Here is a 21673-nt window from a genome sequence, read left to right on the forward strand (position 1 = left end):
CTTTCTATTCTGGTTAGAGCTGATTTGCGCTGTTCTGTTCTCTCGCTGGCTGTACTCTGTCTCACTGGCAGTCTCTTTGGCTTCCGCTCCTGACAGTTCAGCTTCTTGGCTTGAAATTATGTAAACATAAGCCATTAATGCTCATATAAAGCAGATGAGGAACAAAATGTTGTTCGTCGTAATTCGTACACAGGTGTATTAGGCCTACCTGCATTCTTGTTCTTCAGTTCCTCCACCTGGCTCTCACTGGCTGTCAGTCTGGCCTCCAAGGCCGTATTGTCTGACTTCAGTTTGTCTACTTCTTTCGTAGTGATTCTCTGCTCCACTGTAAGGCCCTCCCTTGCTGCCACTCTGGCCTCCGTGTACCTCAGCTTCTCTCTCTGCTCCACCACCATGTCTCTCAGCTCATTCACCTCATTCCAGATGTCAGGTGTGGTCGTGTGTTTGTCGGTCGCACCCACGGCCTCCGTCGGAACTTCGCTCAGTCTGCTCTCTCTCCCTGCGCTGTGACCCTGTTGAGCTTTGTCTCTGACCCCTCCACTCTCTCCCTGAGGCCATGCCACAGACAGACAGAAGAACAGCAAACCCTAACAGAGTTACAGCACCCCTCAGTCTGAAACGATGCCTTTTAAGATACAATTTGGCTTATGAGGGTCAGCTCCCCTTATACATACACATTTGAGTTAGAACAACGTCACATCAATGCAAATGTTGCTACTAAAGTCTAGGACATTTGATAACGTACGTGTTTGTAAGACGTAAGAAGTCTGCAACTGTTGTTTAGTAAATTATCCCCCAATGCCTCGTCAGGTTGAAACCATGTTGTTTCTCTTGTTGTCATTCCTTTTGTCAGTGACTTTTGCTTCGCTTAGGGAGATACTGCACATGCATCCTCTGTTATTAAGGAAGACTTTGATGATGAAGAAGTGTGTCTAGATTGTACCGGAGTATTTTTCCTTCTTGCCTCTCGGAGCTCAGCTGCGATCTCCTTTTGTGTTCTTTCATGCTGTTTGTTCTGTTCTGTGCTGTCAACTAGCGCCGTGACAGTTTGATTATTCTCTTTTGCTGCAACTTCTCATTGCACCGACAACTTCCCACTTCCCACTGTTGAACAATCAAGGCACCGCTGTTTCCTTTGAATTCATAATTACATACTTATTTGATATTTTACAATGCAAACCGAATTAATACCGGCTCATGTTTTATTGCAAAAAAATCCTTGAGTTGGTCATGTAATTGATTAGTTGTAGGCTATTTTGAGTATAATTATTCACGCTCGGATTCACCGCACTAGCAACAAGATACATTATTGCCAGGCGTTCCACATTCAAAACATTCCACTGACCTGACGCATCCCCCTGACAGTGGAAGGATATGGATAGACGGGGCTCTCACCATGGCAACCAAGGTTTGGCTCCCAGCCTTTCCTCTGAGATGACCTTCATTTAAAATGTTCCCCGACTCCTCATAGAATCCCCCCTTGCTTTCTATCCTCTGGCATGTCTGTTCATGTACAATACAGTATGATCTACTTGTCTGGATTTAAAATTGACGGACCGGATACAAGCGATAATTTCGGATGGTTTCTTTGATTCAGTTAGTGATTTTAGCGTCTGACAGTCGGTCATTGGAGGCAACACAAATGATTTATATCAAAATTCGTATCAGTATCCGTAGCCAGCCTGTTTCCTCATCACTTCAGTTCCAGTATTCCCATTGTTAAAAATCCTTTGTCACACAGTACATGAGCCCAATGATGGAACATGGTGATCATGTACAGAGGATGTCAGTCTAATGAGGGTTTCAGAGCAAGCCTGCTGCCTTGAGCATGTGGCGATGCTGTTGCTGTTCACCCGAGCGCTGGATGGATTTATGCTAATACCCGTTGGCCCAGTGTCTCACCCAGTGTCCCTGGTGATTGCCTGCGGTCAGAGTGTGTGTGTGTGGTGCCCTTGTTAAATTGTGTCACACACTCCGCTTGATGCCGTCTCCACCCACCTTGGTGTTGAGCATGTCACTGGAAAACCAGCCTGGTGTCCCCAGAGGACAGGGAAATAGTGGCGCTCAGCATTGGATTGTAGTCGAGTGTGTCGCCCCGCCGGCCCAAATTGACTAGGTTATCCGTCTTTCCATGTTTGATTCGTTTTGTGGATGACATAAAAGGATATTTTGTTTAGCATGTTTGGTCAGAGACTATGAATGGTATATGGATATTCAGTAAGCCTAAAGCAGTTGCATCGCTTGGTGTAGCCTATATATCTCTACGTTTACATGAAGATATATATCTCTCAAACCCCCTACACACCCAGCCATTGTCATGGTACGTGATTTGTGCCGGCCGGCCTCTCTCTACCCAGCATGCATTTCAAAGCGCCCCAATAAAGCCTTACCAATCTGTCCCACTTTGTCTGGCCAAGACACCCCCAATTTGGCTTTGACGAGCTCGTAAATCTGGTGCCCCAAAGCCAGGGCAGCGTGTGGCTAGTACGACCCAATGTTGTAGGGAGGATGGAGGGAGTCTGTAAAAAGCTCATCAGATGGCTTTATTGGAGAAGACGGAGGTCCGGCCGTGTTATTGGCCTGATTTACACACGTTCCCCTGGGTGTCGTCCTTTCCTCTCCCCACCTTCCTACTCATGATCATCCCACACTGTCTGCCCCTCCTTTGTTTAAGCACAGCCAAGCAGTGGGGTGTGTGTGTTGGGCAGGCGGGCGGTCCACCTAAATCCATGGTGAATACACACATCCCGCCGTTTACCTGTTGTATATTTTAGTCGGCTTAAGATAATTCAGATAGATTTAGATGACGTTAGGCCTTATCCAATGCAGCTGTTGCTCTTCCTGTAACCGGGCTTCTTACTTTTAGCTCAGGACATTCGCATTGAAATGTATGTTTATACAAAGGGCTTGATTGATGCTAAGTAGCTACCATCAATTAGCATTATTATGACACCACTGCCACAGTTGTATCATAATATGTGACTACAGTATTTTGTGGTTACAGTATTTTGTCACTTAGATAACATTTCTCATATGAAATGTTTAGGAAGGGATGTACTGTATGAAATCAGCTTGCGAGGTTCTTCTAACTCGAGAGCTTCTTTTGACACGCAGTCATCCCACCATCTCTCTGCTCACAATCCCAGTCTTTGTTTAAAATCAAAGTGAAGAAGGTCATTGAGGGTCCAATAGCCCTACAGTATATTGCTCACAATCAGTTTAAAGTGGCAATATTTAGCCAAATTCACATAGAAATGTTTTGTTAAAGATCTGTCATTCTCATTGAAAGCAAGTCTAAGAAGCGGTAGAGTGGTTATATGTGCACTATTTCTATGCTTTCCGTTCTTGAGTTTAGTTTTTGCGTCTTTTACTTTCGGTTTTGTACATCAGCTGAAAATACAATATTTTTGCTAAATGAAAATATATTTCACAGCGGTTTAGATGGCACAATGATTCTCTACACTATACTATACGCTTTACAATATTGCTTATTGTTTCACATAAACTGAAATTAGGCAAACGATTAGAATTTTAGCAACCAGGAAATGGTGGAGAAATGTCTGCATATTGCACCTTTAAGCATATTATGTGAATCTCAACCCAAGACCATAATACACTCGGGTCCCTTAAGAAATATCTTTAATTCTCCATCTACATTTTAATATGTTGTATTATAATATCTTATCTCAATGCTGTTCGCCTTAAACAGACTTCATTTCTCCAAACATTTGATCAGATCTGAATTAGAATGTGTTTTTTTCTAACACTGTTAGCTAGTGGGGACCGTCTATGATTTGGATTCCATTCATTTATTCACCTCATCATCATCCTTGTCACGTGGGAGGATAGTAACAGGCCCGTCTGTATTCATTATTGCACACTGTAGTAAAACATTTTGCAATGGAAAACGAAAATGAGGGTTTCTTATTGGACAAGTTCAGTTAGTGCCTCCCGGTTTTCAGTATTTTTTTTTCTTCTGTTTGCTGCCTAATAAATACAGCCCATGGGTAGATGGGACCGATGAATATGAATCACTCTGATCTCTCTCGTCCCTCCTTATTTCTGAGTCACCTAGGGCAGCAAGGTGGGGGACTGGGGGAGTGTGAGGCACATGGGCAGAAAATAGTTGTATTTTGTAGTTTATTTTTAAATAGCAACATTCAAATCTCAAGGTAGTCTAATATATTTTTTGGTTCAAATAAAGACAACTATTTTCTTTGATTTTCAAATACAGGTCTCAGAAAACCAAGTCATATTTGAAAGTATTTTGAATACCTCTCAGAAAACCATATAATATTTGAAGGTATTTTGAATACCTCTCAGAAAACCATATCATATTTGAAGGTATTTTGAATACCTCTCAGAAAACCATATCATATTTGAAGGTATTTTGAATACCTCTCAGAAAACCATATCATATTTGAAGGTATTTTGAATACCTCTCAGAAAACCATATCATATTTGAAGGTATTTTGAATACCTCTCAGAAAACCATATCATATTTGAAGGTATTATGAATACCTCTCAGAAAACCATATCATATTTGAAGGTATTTGAAAATATGCAAGTTATTTGAAAACAAAACAAATGTGATGACTGCCAAATATTTGATGAAAATCCAAAAACTACAACAGTTAGTTGAATTAGTTTATATATATGATCATTAGCACATGTTTTGGAGGGCTCTTGGATATTCATCTTGATATCGCCTATATCCTATAATTAAATACATGAAGGACATGGATTCACTTTAACATTAGAGTACAGTGCATTCGGAAAGTATTCAGACCCCTTCCCTTTTCCACATTTTGTTAAGTTCCAGCCTTATTCTATAATGGATTAAATAAATAAAAAATCCTCATCAATCTACACACAATACCCCATAATGACAAATTAGTTGCTTTCTCTGATATGTGTCCGGTTTTAAAAGGTAGTTACTTTCTGAATTCTGTATTCAAATAGTTTAGAAAAGTAATGTTTTTTGTGGATCTGTATTCAATTATACTGAACAAAAATATAAACGCAACATGCAACAATTTAAAAGATTTTAATGAGTTAAAAGTTCATACAAGGAAAGTCAATTGAAATAAATAAATGAGGCCATAATCTAGGGATTTCACATGACTGGGAATACAGATATGCATCCCAAACATGCTCAATGGGTGACATGTCAGAGTATGCAGACCATGCATGAACTTGAACATTTTCAGCTTCCTGGAATTTTGCACAGATCGTTGCGACATGGGGCCATGCATTATCATGCTGAAACATGAGGTGATGGCGGCGGATGAATGGCCAAATAATATCAAATAATGGGCCTCAGGATCTCGTGATAGTATATCTGTGCATTCAAATTGCCATCGATAAAATGCAATTGTTTTCGTTGTCCGTAGCTTATGCCTGCCCATACCATAATCCCACCACCACTATGGGGCACTCTGCTCACAGTGTTTACATCAGCAATTCGCTCACCCATATGACAGTTGTGAGGCTGGTTGGACGTACTGACAATTTTATTTAAATGAGCGTTGGAGGCGGCTTATGGTAGAGAAATTAACATTACATTCTCTGGCAACAGCTCTGGGGGACATTCCTGTAGTCAGCATGCCAATTGCACACTTCCTAAAAACTTGAGACATCTGTGGCATTGTGTTGTGTGACAAAACTGCAAATTGTAAAGTTGTAAAAAAAAATTAAAAAAAGTCCCCAGCACAAGGTGCACCTTTTTAATGATCATGCTGTTTAATCAGCTTCTTGATATGCCACACCTGTCAGATGGATGGATTATCTTGGTAAAGGAGAAATGCTCACTAATAGGGAGGTAAACAAATGAGTTAACAATTGTTTTATGTTTTGTGAGTATGGAACATTTCTGGGATCTTTTCTTTCAGCTCATGAAACATGGGACCAACACTGTACATGTTGCGTTTATGTTTTTGTTCAGTGTAGTTTCTGACATTCTAGTGTGCATTATATCTCTGTAATGCACGGAAATAACTAATGGCTATAAAGTTCATTCTTTCATGTTTGAGCAGCCTGGGTACCAGCCTTTTTAGCTGACATTCCACTCTTTGCCACTCCTGTCATTTGTCAAAGGATAGCTATGAGGGATTTGATGAGGTGGTGGGGTGGGGTGGGGTGGTTATGCTGGCTCTTTTCAGTAATAGTCCAACATGCAAGCTGTTCAGATTTACAGCTACTAACTTGAACGTGAAATGTAATTATGTTAATCTTTGTTTTTGCTTTCTTGCTTGAGTTCATTAAAACATACACAAAATATATAGAGAAAAAAGTATTCCTTTATATACATTTTACAGGTATTATATTTAGTTTGTTTCATACTCTAGACCTACATCCTGTTCACGTAAAAGTTGTTATTGGGTGGTATCAATAAAGTTTATTCACTTCCACTGTATGAACCTCTCCATCCCCTTCTCTCTCTTCGGTCCTGTTCACCAGGTATGGCGCGGTACCATAGCCAGGATGCGTTACCGGCGCATGCGTGCCGCCGCCATCATTCTACGGGCCTACCGGTGCTTCAAAGTCAAGTCTTACATCAAAGACGTCAACCGCAAATTCAAAAACGTGCGCTCCATGAAGGACCACGGCAAGCACGTCAAGTGGCCCACGCCGCCCAAAGTCTTGAGGAGGTTTGAAGAGGCGCTGCGGAGCTTCTACAACAGGTTAACAAACAGCACACACACACACACACACACAAGGTTGTAATATGACTTGTCTCACCTCTGTTCAGACAGAACATCAACCCTTGAACGCAATGCACTGTAAGCCCTTCCATCAGTATATCATCAGTGTGATAAGAATTCTGTGGAGTGCCATAACCAGGGGTGCTGATTTAAACTCCAACCGGTTTCCTTTGAAGGTGCTTACCCATGTTTCCTCCAGCCTCAGCTCTGTGGTGGACATTGATTTTCCCCCATCAAAGCCTCATTCAATACTTTCATCCGGAGAAAGTGAAATTCCACACGTAAATCCCCGAAAGTACAGTTTCAAGGCAGGATGTTTCTTGTCAGAGAGAGTGCAGCCCCCCAAGAAATCACTGTTCTACAATATCATCACGTCAGAAATAGCCAATCCCGTTGTCAAGGCTATAGATTCTACTGTATCAGAGTCGATATCTTGGCTCCATGGCTATTCCTGTGGGTGTTTCCATGCTGCTTTAGGTGGCGGGCGTGGATGCTGATCAAAGACATGACTCCAGAGGAGAAGCTACGGATCAGAGCCAAGGGGGCCACCCTGGAGGCCCTCAAGGACCAGAGACCCGACCTGGGGCTGCATAGGACCTGGGAGGGCAACTACCTGGTGAGTTGAACTGGCTGGGGGGGGTTCTGACACTGTAGCTCTGATGTGTGTGATTTTAGTTTTTTATTTGAATGTAGTTGTAAATGTGTGTGTGCGCCGTGTGTATTGTTGGAACTAAAATACAATGGAAAGAGGTTTGTCTTTGTAGAGTTGATGATCTTCATGACCGTCTTTGTCTGTGTGTCTCTGTCTGTGTGTCTGCCTGCCTGTCTGTCTGCCTGTCTGCCTGTCTGTGTGTGTCTGTGTGTTCAGAAACGAGACAGTCCTGACACAGCGTCCTCCTTCACCTTGGTGTCCAGTGAGCTGCAGCGTAAGGACAAGTTCATGAGAGTTCTCTTCTCCTGCAACGTGCGCAAGGTACGTAGATGCAGACACGGACCCGCACCCACACACACACAATAGAGATTTCGATCACATCTCACACACACACACACACACACGCACCTACCTAACTGTCTCTGAGTTTAGCCAACTCCCAGTGCTGTGTGTCTCCTGTTGGGGCAACTGATGAGGACCTTTGTGTTTCTCAGATCAACCGTTTCCACAAGGCAGAGGACCGAGCCGTCCTCATCACAGACCGCCACCTGTACAAGATGGACCCCCTGAAGCAGTACAAACCCATGAAGAGCATCCCCCTCTACAACGTAGGATCATCTCCCCTGTGTTCTTAATGTGGTGGATTTGATGGGGATCTTACTAGCTGCTGCTCCAAACAGCATAATGGATCTCTCTAAATGATTCTCAATTGATAATTAATAACAGCACGGTTTGAGGAGGAGGAGAAAAAATTGAACCCTGTGTTGAGATAATGGAATAATTGTCTTTCCCATGTCCTGGTAGACTTCCATTGAAAAAAGGTTAGATGGGATTTTGTTTCGTTTTAAATCGTCTCTTATTATGCTATATACGGAGCCTGTTATTTGTAGCTAAGGCAACAGCGTTTAAATGTGGAACTCTCCCAATTCTTTCTCCCTGCTGCATTCATGTTATGTTAAAAACATTCTCACTGATTGGTGGACTATGAGGCACACAAAGACAATGAGCCTTGTTTCCATGGTGAGAATGGTTGTTTTTTAGATTCACAGCAGTGCGTCCCTGTTTTTACCCAAAACACCCTGGCTTTTTATCAGAACTCGTTTATGTAACCTACACCCGCATTTAAGCCTCTGTCCTCGTTCCACGTACGAGTCAAAGTGCGCGGCAAAGTATAATCTCTGGTATTACAGAACAGGCAGATACTAACAGTGGGAGGGGGGGGGGGGGGTGAGAGAGAGGGAGGGAGGATAGAAAGGTATAAAAAGGTCATCCGTCTGACCAGATATTCCCTCCATGTGCTGTTGTCATAAGTGAGGAATGAGCTGAGGCGACCGATAGCAACTATGACAAGGAACCACGGTGTTCAATCTGGAGAAACTGTCAGGAAAGAATTATAGGATGGACACCCCAGTCCTATCGCTGCATCTGTAATGGAAATGGACAAGCAGGGCTAGGAGGAGAATGGGGTTGGCTGAAGGGCTATTGGCTATTGTTTACACACACACACACGCATGAGATCCAGGAGAGAGAAAGTGTGTGTGCTGGACACACGGGCTGAAGCTTCAGTATTGTTAAATTGAACAGACTGGGAGACATAAGAAGACTACTCGGACGGGTAGAAAATGATGGTGCCCACAATACTTACAGTATAGAACATTGTGTACAGCTACAGTACAGTACCAGTCTGCGTTTGAGCCAATCAGTTGTGTTGTGACAAGGTATGGGTGGTATACAGAAGATTTGGTAAAAGAACAAGTCCATATTATGGCAAGAATAGCTCAAATAAGCAAAGCGAAATGACAGTCAATCATTACTTTAAGACATGAAGGTCAGTCAATCCGGAAGGTTTCTTCAAGTGCGGTCGCACATACTGTATGTATGACGAAATACTCCATTATTCTGAATGTCATCTATAGGAGCTAGAGAGCTGGTCAAGGTGGGAGAGTAGGTTGGAATGGAGACGTATGGTTGCTAGGGGAGCCAGCGAGGCATGACGAGGAACCGTCGATTACTTGAAGGTCAGATGGAGGGGAATGGCCTGTAGATTAGCGAGCTAGCTGGGTTGCTGCCACGCTAAATCTTGGCTGCCCTTGTGTTTATTTCCTGCCCCTGCAGGAACCAGAGGCAATTTGTGCATCCCAAATGGAACCCTATTCCCTGTAGTCCATAGGGCTCTGGACGAAAGTAGTCCGCCATAGGGTGCGACTTGAGACGCATCCACTAGGAGATGGATAGCTCCCCATACGTCCATGATACTGAGGAGTCATGGCTGTCTACCTCCGATTTATAGGTCAATTAACCACCACCTTGCGGTGCATACAGCGATCGTTAGTGTGTTAACTGTTGTGCCCTTGAATTTTTTTTTTTTTTTTTATAAAACAAATATCTGTTGTACATCCCTCTCTACCTCCCTCCATCCCTCTTTTTCCCAACACATTCCCTTTGCTTCCTGCCATCTTTCTCCCTCTCCCTCTCCGGCCGTTGCTCTCTCCCTCCGCCGTTGTCATGCCAACTTCCCAGGAGACGGGGTTGTCATGACGACCGTGCGGGAGGGCAGATCAGCTGATGTCTGGTGTCGTTCAGGCATGTGCACAAATCGCCTGGCTGCTACATGTGCTCCGCTTTCCAATAGAGGTTATTTGTCTTTCCTCTCACTCTATCTTTCCATCTCTCCAAACATGCATTGTTTCCCCAGTGTTTCCCCTAGGATTTTTTTTCATCAGCGGGGCGAAGTTTGCATGTTGCTGTTTTAAACTAATTTCCTGCAATTTTACACATTTTGCCATGGCTTATACATGTTCTTAGGTTATCTCCAACATTGAGTGACTCCAACAGTATAACTAAATCAATGGTTTCCTCATGCCATAACATTTTGGGATTTTTTTATTCTCCCTGACTGTCTAGTTTTTATTTTGGTGGTTGTTAGTTTTCAAAGATGATCTTATCAATATACACTGAGTGTACAAAACATTAAGAACACCGTGATAATATTGACTTGCACCCCCCCTTTTGCCCTCAGAACAGCATCAATTCATCGAAGCATGGACTCTATAAGGTGTAAAAACGGAATGCTGGCCCATGTTGACTCCAATGCTTCCCACAGTTGTGTTATGTTAGCTGCATGAACTTTGGGTGGTGGACCAAACTGTTGAGCGTGAAAAACCCAGCAGCATTGCAGTTCTGTCACCTGGCACCTACTACCATACCCCAGTCAATTGCACTTAAATCTTTTGTCTTGCCCATTCACCCTGATTGAAGTGGATTTACCAGTGACATCAGTAAGGGATCATGCCTCAGGACTACCTGGGCTGATGGCTCCTTGCTGTCCCCAGTCCACCTGGTCGTGCTGCTGCTTCAGATTCAACTGTTCTCCCTGCGGCTATGGAACCCTGACCGGTTCCCCTGACGTGCTACCTTGTCCCGGACCTGCTTTTTTCTAGTCAGTTGTACATTTGAATGCATTCAACTGAAATGTGTCTTCCGCATTTAAACCAACCCCTCTGAATCAGAGAGGGGGGCTTCCCTAATCAACATCCACTTCTTCAGAGCCCGCGGAACAGTGGGTTAACTGCCTTGCTCGGGCAGAACGGCAGATTCGATCCAGCAATCTTTCGGTTAGTGGCCCAACACTCTAACCACTAGGTTACCTGCTACCCCCCGACATGACATTTACAAAATCAAACAACATCTTGAATAAAAAAAACAACACCATTCTCAGTGTTTCATTACAAAATCAAGTGATTTTGTATATTTGTAAACAACAGCTGGTGCACAATATCTAAGGAAGTCTCAAGGTGTTGCTCGCCTGTGGTAGAGTGTCTCGTGATAAGCTGTAGACCACACTATCTACCTAGAGTTTTCATCTGTATTTTTCGTAGCTGTCTACAAATCAAATAAAATTTTATTTGTCACATACACATGGTTAGCAGATGTTAATGCGAGTGTAGCGAAATGCTTGTGCTTCTAGTTCCGACAATGCAGTGATAACCAACAAGTAATCTAACTAACAATTCCAAAACTACTGTCTTATACACAGTGTAAGGGGATAAAGAATATGTACATAAGGATATATGAATGAGTGATGGTACAGAGCAGCATACATTAGATGGTATCGAGTACAGTATATACATATGAGATGAGTATGTAGACAAAGTAAACAAAGTGGCATAGTTAAAGTGGCTAGTGATACATGTATTACATAAGGATGCAGTCGATGATGTAGAGTACAGTATATACGTATGCATATGAGATGAATAATGTAGGGTAAGTAACATTATATAAGGTAGCATTGTTTAAAGTGGCTAGTGATATATTTACATCATTTCCCATCAATCCCATTATTAAAGTGGCTGGAGTTAGGTCAGTGTCAATGACAGTGTGTTGGCAGCAGCCACTCCATGTTAGTGGTGGCTGTTTAACAGTCTGATGGCCTTGAGATAGAAGCTGTTTTCAGTCTCTCGGTCCCAGCTTTGATGCACCTGTACTGACCTCGCCTTCTGGATGATAGCGGGGTGAACAGGCAGTGGTTCGGGTGGTTGATGTCCTTGATGATCTTTATGGCCTTCCTGTAACAACGGGTGGTGTAGGTGTCCTGGAGGGCAGGTAGTTTGCCCCCGGTGATGCGTTGTGCAGACCTCACTACCCTCTGGAGAGCCTTACGGTTGAGGGCGGAGCAGTTGCCGTACCAGGCGGTGATACAGCCCGCCAGGATGCTCTCGATTGTGCATCTGTAGAAGTTTGTGAGTGCTTTTGGTGACAAGCCGAATTTCTTCAGCCTCCTGAGGTTGAAGAGGCGCTGCTGCGCCTTCTTCACGACGCTGTCAGTGTGAGTGGACCAATTCAGTTTGTCTGTGATGTGTATGCCGAGGAACTTAAAACTTGCTAACCTCTCCACTACTGTTCCATCGATGTGGATAGGGGGTGTTCCCTCTGCTGTTTCCTGAAGTCCACAATCATCTCCTTAGTTTTGTTGACGTTGAGTGTGAGGTTATTTTCCTGACACCACACCCGAGGGCCCTCACCTCCTCCCTGTAGGCAGTCTCGTCGTTGTTGGTAATCAAGCCTACCACTGTTGTGTCGGCTGCAAACTTGATGATTGAGTTGGAGGCGTGTGGCCACGCAGTCGTGGGTGAACAGGGAGTACAGGAGAGGGCTCAGAACGCACCCTTGTGGGGCCCCCGTGTTGAGGATCAGTGGGGAGGAGATGTTGTTGCCTACCCTCACCACCTGGGGGCGGCCCGTCAGGAAGTCCAGTACCCAGTTGCACAGGGCGTGGTCGAGACCCAGGGACCCAGCTTGATGACGAGCTTGGAGGGTACTATGGTGTTGAATGCCGAGCTGTAGTCAATGAACAGCATTCTCACATAGGTATTCCTCTTGTCCAGGTGGGTTAGGGCAGTGTGCAGTGTGGTTGAGATTGCATCGTCTGTGGACCTATTTGGGCGGTAAGCAAATTGGAGTGGGTTTAGGGTGTCAGGTAGGGTGGAGGTGATATGACTAGTCTCTCAAAGCACTTCATGATGATGGAAGTGAACGGGGCGGTAGTCGTTTAGCTCCGTTACCTTAGCTTTCTTGGGAACAGGAACAATGGTGGCCCTTTGAAGCATGTGGGAACAGCAGACTGGTATAGGGATTGATTGAATATGTCCGTAAACACACCGGCCAGCTGGTCTGCGCATGCTCTGAGGGCGCGGCTGGGGATGCCGTCTGGGCCTGCAGCCTTGCGAGGGTTAACACGTTAAAATGTCTTACTCACCTCGGCTGCAGTGAAAGAGAGACCGCATGTTTTCGTTGCAGGCCGTGTCAGTGGCACTGTATTGTCCTCAAAGCGGGCAAAAGTTATTTAGTCTGCCTGGGAGCAAGACATCCTGGTCCGTGACTGGGCTGGGTTTCTTCTTGTAGTCAGTGATTGACTGTAGACCCTGCCACATGCCTCTTGTATCTGAGCCATTGAATTGAGATTCCACTTTGTCTCTGTACTGACGCTTAGCTTGTTTAATAGCCTTGCGGAGGGAATAGCTGCATTGTTTATATTCGGACATGTTACCAGACACCTTGCCCTGATTAAAAGCAGTGGTTCGCGCTTTCAGTTTCACGCGAATGCTGCCATCAATCCACGGTTTCTGGTTAGGAATGTTTTTATCGTTGCTATGGGAACGACATCTTCGACGCACGTTCTAATGAACTCGCACACGAATCAGCGTATTCGTCAATATTTTTATCTGACGCAATACGAAACATGTCCCAGTCCACGTGATGGAAGCAGTCTTGGAGTGTGGAGTCAGCTTGGTCGGACCAGCGTTGGACAGACCTCAGTGTGGGAGCCTCTTGTTTTAGTTTCTGCCTGTAGGCAGGGATCAGCAAAATGGAGTCGTGGTCAGCTTTTCCGAAAGGGGGCGGGGCAGGGCCTTATATGCGTCACGGAAGTTAGAGTAACAACGATCCAAGGTTTTACCACCCCTGGTTGCGCAATCGATATGCTGATAAAATTTAGGAGTCTTGTTTTCAGATTAGCTTTGTTAAAATCCCCAGCTACAATGAATGCAGCCTCCGGATAAATGGTTTCCAGTTTGCAAAGAGTTAAATAAAGTTCGTCAGAGCCATCGATGTGTCTGCTTGGGGGATATATACGGCTGTGATTATAATCGAAGAGAATTCTCTTGGAAGATAATGCGGTCTACATTTGATTGTGAGGAATTCTAAAATCAGGTGAACAGAAGGATTTGAGTTCCTGTATGTTTCCTTCATCACGAGGCATACGCCCCGCCACTCTTCTTACCAGAAAGATGTTTGTTTCTGTCGGCGCGATGCGTGGAGAAACCCGTTGGCTGCACCGCATAGCGTCTCTCCAGTGAGCCATGTTTCCGTGAAGCAGAGAACGTTGCAGTCTCTGATGTCCTCTGGAATGCCACCCTTGCTCGGATTTCGTCAACCTTGTTGTCAAGAGACTGGACATTGGCAATAAGAATGTTGGGGAGTGGTGCGCGATGTGCCCTTTTTCAGAGTCTGACCAGAATACCGCCTCGTTTCCCTTTTTCGGAGTCGTTTTCTTGGGTCGCTGCAGGCGATCCATTCCGTTGTCCTGTTTGTAAGGCAGAACACAGGATTCCGCAGGAAAACATATTCTTGGTCGTACTGATGGTGAGTTGACGCTGATCTTATATTCAGTAGTTCTTCTCGACTGTATGTAATGAAACCTAAGATGACCTGGGGTACTAATGTAAGAAATAACACGTAAAAAAACAAAAAACTGCATAGTTTCCTAGGAACGCGAAGCGAGGCGGCCATCTCTGTCGGAACACTCCACCACAGCCCGATGCTGGCACTAAGACCGCACTCAATGAGCTGTATACTGCCATAAGCAAACAGGGAAAATGCTCATCCAGAGGCTCCCAGGGACTTTAATGCAGGGAAACTTAAATCCATTTTACAACATTTCTATCAGCATGTTAAATGTGCAACCAGAGGGGGAAAAAACTCTAGACCACCTTTACTCCACACATAGAGACGTGTACAAAGCTCTCCCTTGCCCTCCATTTGGAAAATCTGACCATAATTCTATCCTCCTGATTCCTGCTTACAAGCAAAAATTAAAGCAGGAAGCACCAGTGACTTGGTTAATAAAAAAGTGGTCAGGACTGTTTTGCTAGCAGAGACTGGAATATGTTCCGGGATTCTTCCGATGGCATTCAGGAGTACACCACATCAGTCAATGGCTTCATCAATAAGTGCATCGATGATGTCATCCCCACAGTGACCGTACTGTACATACTCCAACCAGAAGCCATGGATTACAGGCAACATCCGCACTGAGCTAAAAGCTAGAGCTGACGCTTTCAAGGAGCGGGACTCTAACCCGGAAGCTTATAAGAAATCCCGCTATGCCCTCCAACGACCCATCAAACTGGCAAAGTGTCAATACAGGACTAAGATCGAATCGTACTACACCGGCTCCGACACTCGTCGGATGTGGCAGGGCTTGCAAACCATTACAGATGACAATGGGAAGCACAGCCAATAGCTGCCCAGTGACATGAGCCTACCAGATGAGCTAAACTACTTCTATGCTCGCTTCGAGGCAAATAACCCCGAAACATGCATGAGAGCACCAGCTGTTCCGGACGACTGTGTGATCACGCTCTCCGCAGCCGATGTGAGTAAGACCTTAAAGCAGGTCAACCTTCACAAGACCACAGGGTCAGGCAGATTGCCAGGACTTGTACTGCGAGCATGCACTGACCAACTGGCAAGTGTCTTCACTGACATTTCAAATCAAATCAAATGTATTCATATAGCCCTTCGTACATCAGCTGATATCTCAAAGTGCTGTACAGAAACCCAGCCTAAAACCCCAAACAGCAAGCAATGTAGGTGTAGAAGCACGGTGGCTAGGAAAAACTCCCTAGAAAGGCCAAAACCTAGGAAGAAACCTAGAGAGGAACCAGGCTATGTGGGGTGGCCAGTCCTCTTCTGGCTGTGCCGGGTGGAGATTATTACAGAACATGGCCAAGATGTTCAAATGTTCATAAATGACCAGCATGGTCGAATAATAACAAGGCAGAACAGTTGAAACTGGAGCAGCAACACGGTCAGGTGGACTGGGGACAGCAAGGAGTCATCATGTCAGGTAGTCCTGGGGCATGGTCCTTGGGCTCAGGTCCTCTGAGAGAGAGAAAGAAAGAGAGAATTAGAGAGAGCATATGTGGGGTGGCCAGTCCTCTTCTGGCTGTGCCGGGTGGAGATTATAACAGAACATGGCCAAGATGTTCAAATGTTCAAAAATGACCAGTATGTTCGAATAATAATAAGGCAGAACAGTTGAAACTGGAGCAACAGCACGGCCAGGTGGACTGGGGACAGCAAGGAGTAATCATGTCAGGTAGTCCGAGGACACCCCCGGACAGGGCCAAACCTCACCCACTTTGCCAAAACACAGAGGGATATCTTCAACCACCAACTTACCATCCTGAGACAAGGCTGAGTATAGCCCACAAAGATCTCCGCCATGGCACAACCCAAGGGGGGGGCGCCAACCCAGACAGGATGACCACATCAGTGAATCAACCCACTCAGGTGACGCACCCCTTCCAGGGACGGCATGAGAGAGCCCCAGTAAGCCAGTGACTCAGCCCCTGTAATAGGGTTAGAGGCAAAGAATCCCAGTGGAAAGAGGGGAACCGGTCAGGCAGAGACAGCAAGGGCGGTTCGTTGCTCCAGAGCCTTTCCGTTCACCTTCCCACTCCTGGGCCAGACTACACTCAATCATATGACCCACTGAAGAGATGAGTCTTCAGTAAAGACTTAAAGGTTGAGACCGAGTTTGCGTCTCTGACATGGGTAGGCAGACCGTTCCATAAAAATGGAGCTCTATAGGAGAAGGTTTTCAACCTCTCCTTGTCCGAGTCTGTAATACCAGCATGTTTTAAACATGTTGTGCCCAAGAACACTAAGGTAATCTGCCCAAATGACTACCGACCATAGCACTCATGTCTGTAGCCATGAAGTGATTTGAAAGGCTGGTCATGTCTCACATCAACACAATTATCCCAGAAACCTGAGACCCACTCCAATTTGCATACCGCCCTAACAGATCCACAGATGATGCGATCCCTATTGCACTCCACACTGCCCTTTCCCACCTGGACAAAAGGAACATCTATGTGACAATGCTATTCATTGACTACAGCTCAGCGTTCAACACCATAGTGCCCTCCAAGCTCATCAATAAGCTAAGGACCCTGGGACTAAACACCTCCCTCTGCAACTGGATCCTGGACTTCCTGACGTGCCGCCCCCAGGCGGTAAGGGTAGGTAACAGCACATCCGCCACTCTGATCCTCAACACAGGGGCCCCTTAGGGGTGTGTGCTCAGTCCTCTCCTGTACTCCCAGTTCACTCATGACTGCATGGCCAGGCACAACTCTAATACCATCATTAAGTTTTCCCGATGACACAACAGCCTAATCATCAACAACAACAAGACAGCCTATAGGGAGGAGGTCAGAGACCTGGCCGTGTGGTGCCAGGACAACAACCTCTCCCTCAACGTGATCAAGACAAAGGAGATGATTGTGGACTACAGAAAAAGGAGGACTGAGCACGCCCCCATTCTCATCGACGGGGCTGTAGTGGAGCAGATTGAGAGCTTCAAGTTGCTTGGTGTCCACATCACCAACAAACTAACATGGTCCAAGCACACCAAGACAGTCGTGAAGAGGGCAAAACAAAATCTCCTCGGGAGACTGAAAAAGTATGTCATGGGTCCTCAGGTCCTCAAAAGGTTTTACAGCTGCACCATCAAGAGCATACTGACTGGTTGTGTACGGCCCAGTACATCACTGGGGCCAAGCTTCTTGCTATCCAGGACCTCTATACCAGGCGGTGTCAGAGGAAGATCCTAAAAATTGTCAGACTCCAGCCACCCTAGTCATAGACTGTTCTCTCTGCTACCCTGGTACCGGAGCACCAAGTCTAGGCCCAAGAGGCTTCTAAACAACTTCTACCCCCAAGCCATAAGACTCCTGAACATTTTTTATTTATTTTTCATATTTTTTCAACCGCATTGTTGGTTAGGGGCTTGTAAGTAAGCATTTCACTGTTGTATATGGCGCATGTGACTAATAATATTTTATTTGATTTCGATGAAAGAAGCCAAATCAAAAAACGCCAGTCTGACTGTTTCATTATCCCAACTAATTAAAAAGAAATGAGGCTCGTTCCAATCCATTGACCTGTTAATTTAAATATAAATGTAACCTGTTCCTCTTAATATTGTGGCAAACCTCTTCAAGGTTAGGAGCGTTTGTCACAAACTAGTGGTAAACTGTCACCAAATCACCCAAGAATGAGAGTTCTTTCGAACAGGACAGTACCTGTTCGTTTGTTTCTCCGTCCTGGTCCACCCAGGCCGTAGGCGAGGTCAAGGATAGCAGGGTTCGGTACACGAATCGGGTTCTCGGTAGGTCCAGGTCCAAACGCCAACAGGTAAGTCCAAAACAATCCAGCTCATACACGGTAAATCCAGCCAAACTCTATAGTCTCTTTCTCTATTGTTCATAGATCCTTCCAGCACCCTCTCTTCCTCTTCCTGGTTTTTCTTGACCCTTTATCTGTGAGTCGGCTCCACCTTCTGAGGGTTCCCCTTGTTTCTGGGACTTGTAGTTTTGGCAGTCGGCCATTTTGTGATCTGTAGTTCTGACAGGGGTGGCCATTTTAGTGATCGGGCAGAGCCCGTTTATTAGTTCTGCTCTCACATATCTGCCACTTATCACTCGACCCCCTTCTTTGCCACAATATGCTGTCACGAACACGAGCATATGGTGTTGGGAGTATACCTGTTGAAATCGTTTCTAACCCCTGGGCTCATTTCACGTTCAGTTATTTCGGCTAGCTATTGGTGAAGCAGCTAGCTATTGGTTGTTTACCCCTTGACGCATGTTGCCATGGTGAAGCTGTCACATTTCCTTCATCTGATGGAGATATAGATAATTATTATTTTGTCCCAGTATGATGCTGGCTAAAGGGTTAATGTGTAAGACTCTTGCCATAGTCTACTCTACACTGTGCTTATAGGGCCTGGACTCACAGAGACAGGGTGAAGGAGTGAAAAGGGGAAGGGATAGAAAAAGAGAGGTAGGGAGGGATAGAAAGAGAGAGGGAAAGAAAGCAAGAAACTATAAGCTATGAGCATTAGACCCTAACCTCTGCTCTGTATTGACCTGTGGGAGAGAGAGAGAACGATGGGGGGGGGGACAGAGACAGAGAAGGAGGGTGTCTAAGAGAGAGGTAATTTGACACACCATGACCTTTAGGCATAGCCCTCATCTTTAAGCGGTGTTTACCTGTGATGCTATTAAATAGAGGTTAGGGCTAGGTCTAACACATTTGGTGGGGTTTTGCAGAGCTCAGTAAAGCCCAACTACACACCTGCAGAATGTTGGCATCTGACCAAACTGGCTGGTTCAATGAGCCTCGATCAGTCATTGATTAGTCCTGTGGGATCAAGACCAATAACTGAAAACATTTCTATCTTGAAGAAGATATTTGGCCACATTCTTCTCAGCCTCTCTGAGCAACCACTTTTTAATTTTTTTTTTACAAACACAGTTCTGCTCGGTTCAGTTCATATTTATTTAACAGTATAACCCACTCAGCAAAAATTCATAAACAAAACAAAATATGATTAATTCCAGAGCAAACAAATGCACAATATACAGTCTACTTTTCATTATCTTCATTACGTTCCTTAGAGATGTTATGTTCCGTTAAATAAAAAAATCACACCAGGAACAATAACCCTTGAAGCAGCCAGACGTTACACACAGAACCTTGGGGTTTTACCTGTCTATTGCAGTCTGTGTAGGACCATGTCAGAATAAGCCCTGGTCCCTTTCCTTACTAAGCAAATGAGGGGTGATGGATAGCAATTTTGATTCAGTCTGAGAACCGCTAGTGTATTGCTGTGTCCATTGAGCTGCGCTAACTCAAACTTCCCTGGTGTGTGTGTGTGTGTGTGTGTGTGTGTGTGTGTGTGTGTGTGTGTGTGTGTGTGTGTGTGTGTGTGTGTGTGTGTGTGTGTGTGTGTGTGTGTGTGTGTGTGTGTGTGTGTGTGTGTGTGTGTGTGTGTGTGTCTGCCTGCGTGCGTGCGTACTTATGCGTGTGTCCTCTCTCTGTCCTACCAGGTGACTGGGATCAGTGTGTCCCCTGGTAAGGATCAATTGGTGGTGTTTCACACTAAGGACAGCCGGGACCTGGTGGTTTGTCTAAAGGGCATGATGCCTGCCGGGGACAGCCGCATTGGAGAGCTGGTGGGCACCCTGCTCAGCCACTTCAAAAGGTAACCAGTGGGTGTTTATGTGTGCCATGCATGTGTCTGCCTTTCTGTCTGTTGGTCGGTCAGGTGGTCGGTCGGTCAGTGGGTCGGTCTGTCTTTCTACTCGTCTTTCTGTCTGTCTGCGTATGTTGGTGACGTGTGTCTGCAGGGAGCCATAGAACCAGTACAGCTATACAGAACCTGTCCTCCGCAGGGGGTTGGTGGCACCTTAATTGGGGAGGACGGGCTCGTGGTAATGGCTGGAGCGGAATCGGTGGAACTAATGGTTTCCATGTGTTTGATGCCTTTCCATGCGCTCCGTTCCAGCCGTTAATATGTGCCGTCCTCCCTTCAGCAGCCTCCTGTGCTCTCCTGTAAGCAAAGTCCAGCACCTTCTGTATGGTGCATTCTCTCAGATGTGCAGACAGGAAAGGAGATTGTGGTCCAGGCCAGCTGTCACCCCCCACCTACTGTGTTACTTACTCACTGTCCCTTCAGTCACCCCTGGAAAAACTGCACACGCAGCAGATTTGAACTGCTCTACTGTCCCACCTGATATGGTACTGTACATCTATTATATACCAGGGCTTGACTTTGAACTTGTTTCGACACTTGTCCTTAGGACAAGGAGGACAGATTGTTTTTACTTGTCCAAAAGCTCAAGTCACTTGTCCCCCCCAAAATATTTGTGTTTTGTTGCATTACTATCTTTTTTTTTTACCACAGAGAATCAGACAAAAATGTACGTTACACTCTGCCTGTTGGCTTCTTTACATATTCAAGGCTGTCTCAAAATACAACACTGCCCCTTTAAGGCTCTCCTGGAGGATGGTTGGCCACCCTAGGTAGCCTATCAAATATTACAACATTACAATTAAAACCAAATACTTGTTATGTCTTTTATAAAATAATTCCCCCCAGGGCTGGTAATTAAAGGTGTCCCGTTGTCCGTTGGTTGATTCAAAATATGTCTACGGTTCAAAAGTTCTGGGACGACAGATCCAAAATTCATACCGCTGAACATGAAGAAAATGTAAAAGCAATGAGGCAGATGCAACAGGTCAGACCGTTTATCTTAAAATGTTGATGAAGTTGTATTTCTTCATATTATAAGATCAACTGTGTGCACATGGCTGTAGGCTACACACTAATGTTCCGAAATGCTATTAGCGACAAACCACCGCTCTCACCGCACGCATGAGCGGGTTCATGTGACAGAGATTAAAATATCCGTTACAAATGAAGAGAGGAGATCTAAAGATGCATCAACTGGCTCGGGTTACTAATATGACTAGGATTATGCCTTTTGCTGCTGCACAATCAAATAAAGTTGATTTGAAAACCAATCTTACCTGAAAAATGCTGGTTTCAATGACATATTAAGTGTTTAAGTAATTCCCTCAGCATTTGGTCGTATTTTGACTAGGCTACTTTGAAACCAGGTTAGACTTGCTTCATAAAAGGACATCAAATATCCAGGTTTTAAACAAGTATATCTTTAAATAG

General features: G+C 45.0%; 1 protein-coding gene across 2 annotated transcripts in view; it reads left to right on the forward strand.

The window, feature by feature from the left end:
* LOC118367064 (unconventional myosin-Id) overlaps positions 1-21673 on the forward strand; it is a 132115-nt gene that overhangs the window by 88735 nt on the left and 21707 nt on the right. For both annotated transcript variants that reach the window (XM_035750065.2, XM_052490289.1), the window contains exons 17-21: positions 6460-6683; positions 7182-7320; positions 7573-7677; positions 7851-7964; positions 20037-20191. In XM_035750065.2, the coding sequence (XP_035605958.2) occupies positions 6460-6683; positions 7182-7320; positions 7573-7677; positions 7851-7964; positions 20037-20191 (737 nt within the window). The remainder of the gene's footprint in view (positions 1-6459; positions 6684-7181; positions 7321-7572; positions 7678-7850; positions 7965-20036; positions 20192-21673) is intronic.

This window comes from Oncorhynchus keta, chromosome 3, assembly GCF_023373465.1.
Source record: "Oncorhynchus keta strain PuntledgeMale-10-30-2019 chromosome 3, Oket_V2, whole genome shotgun sequence".
Lineage (NCBI taxonomy): Eukaryota > Metazoa > Chordata > Actinopteri > Salmoniformes > Salmonidae > Oncorhynchus > Oncorhynchus keta.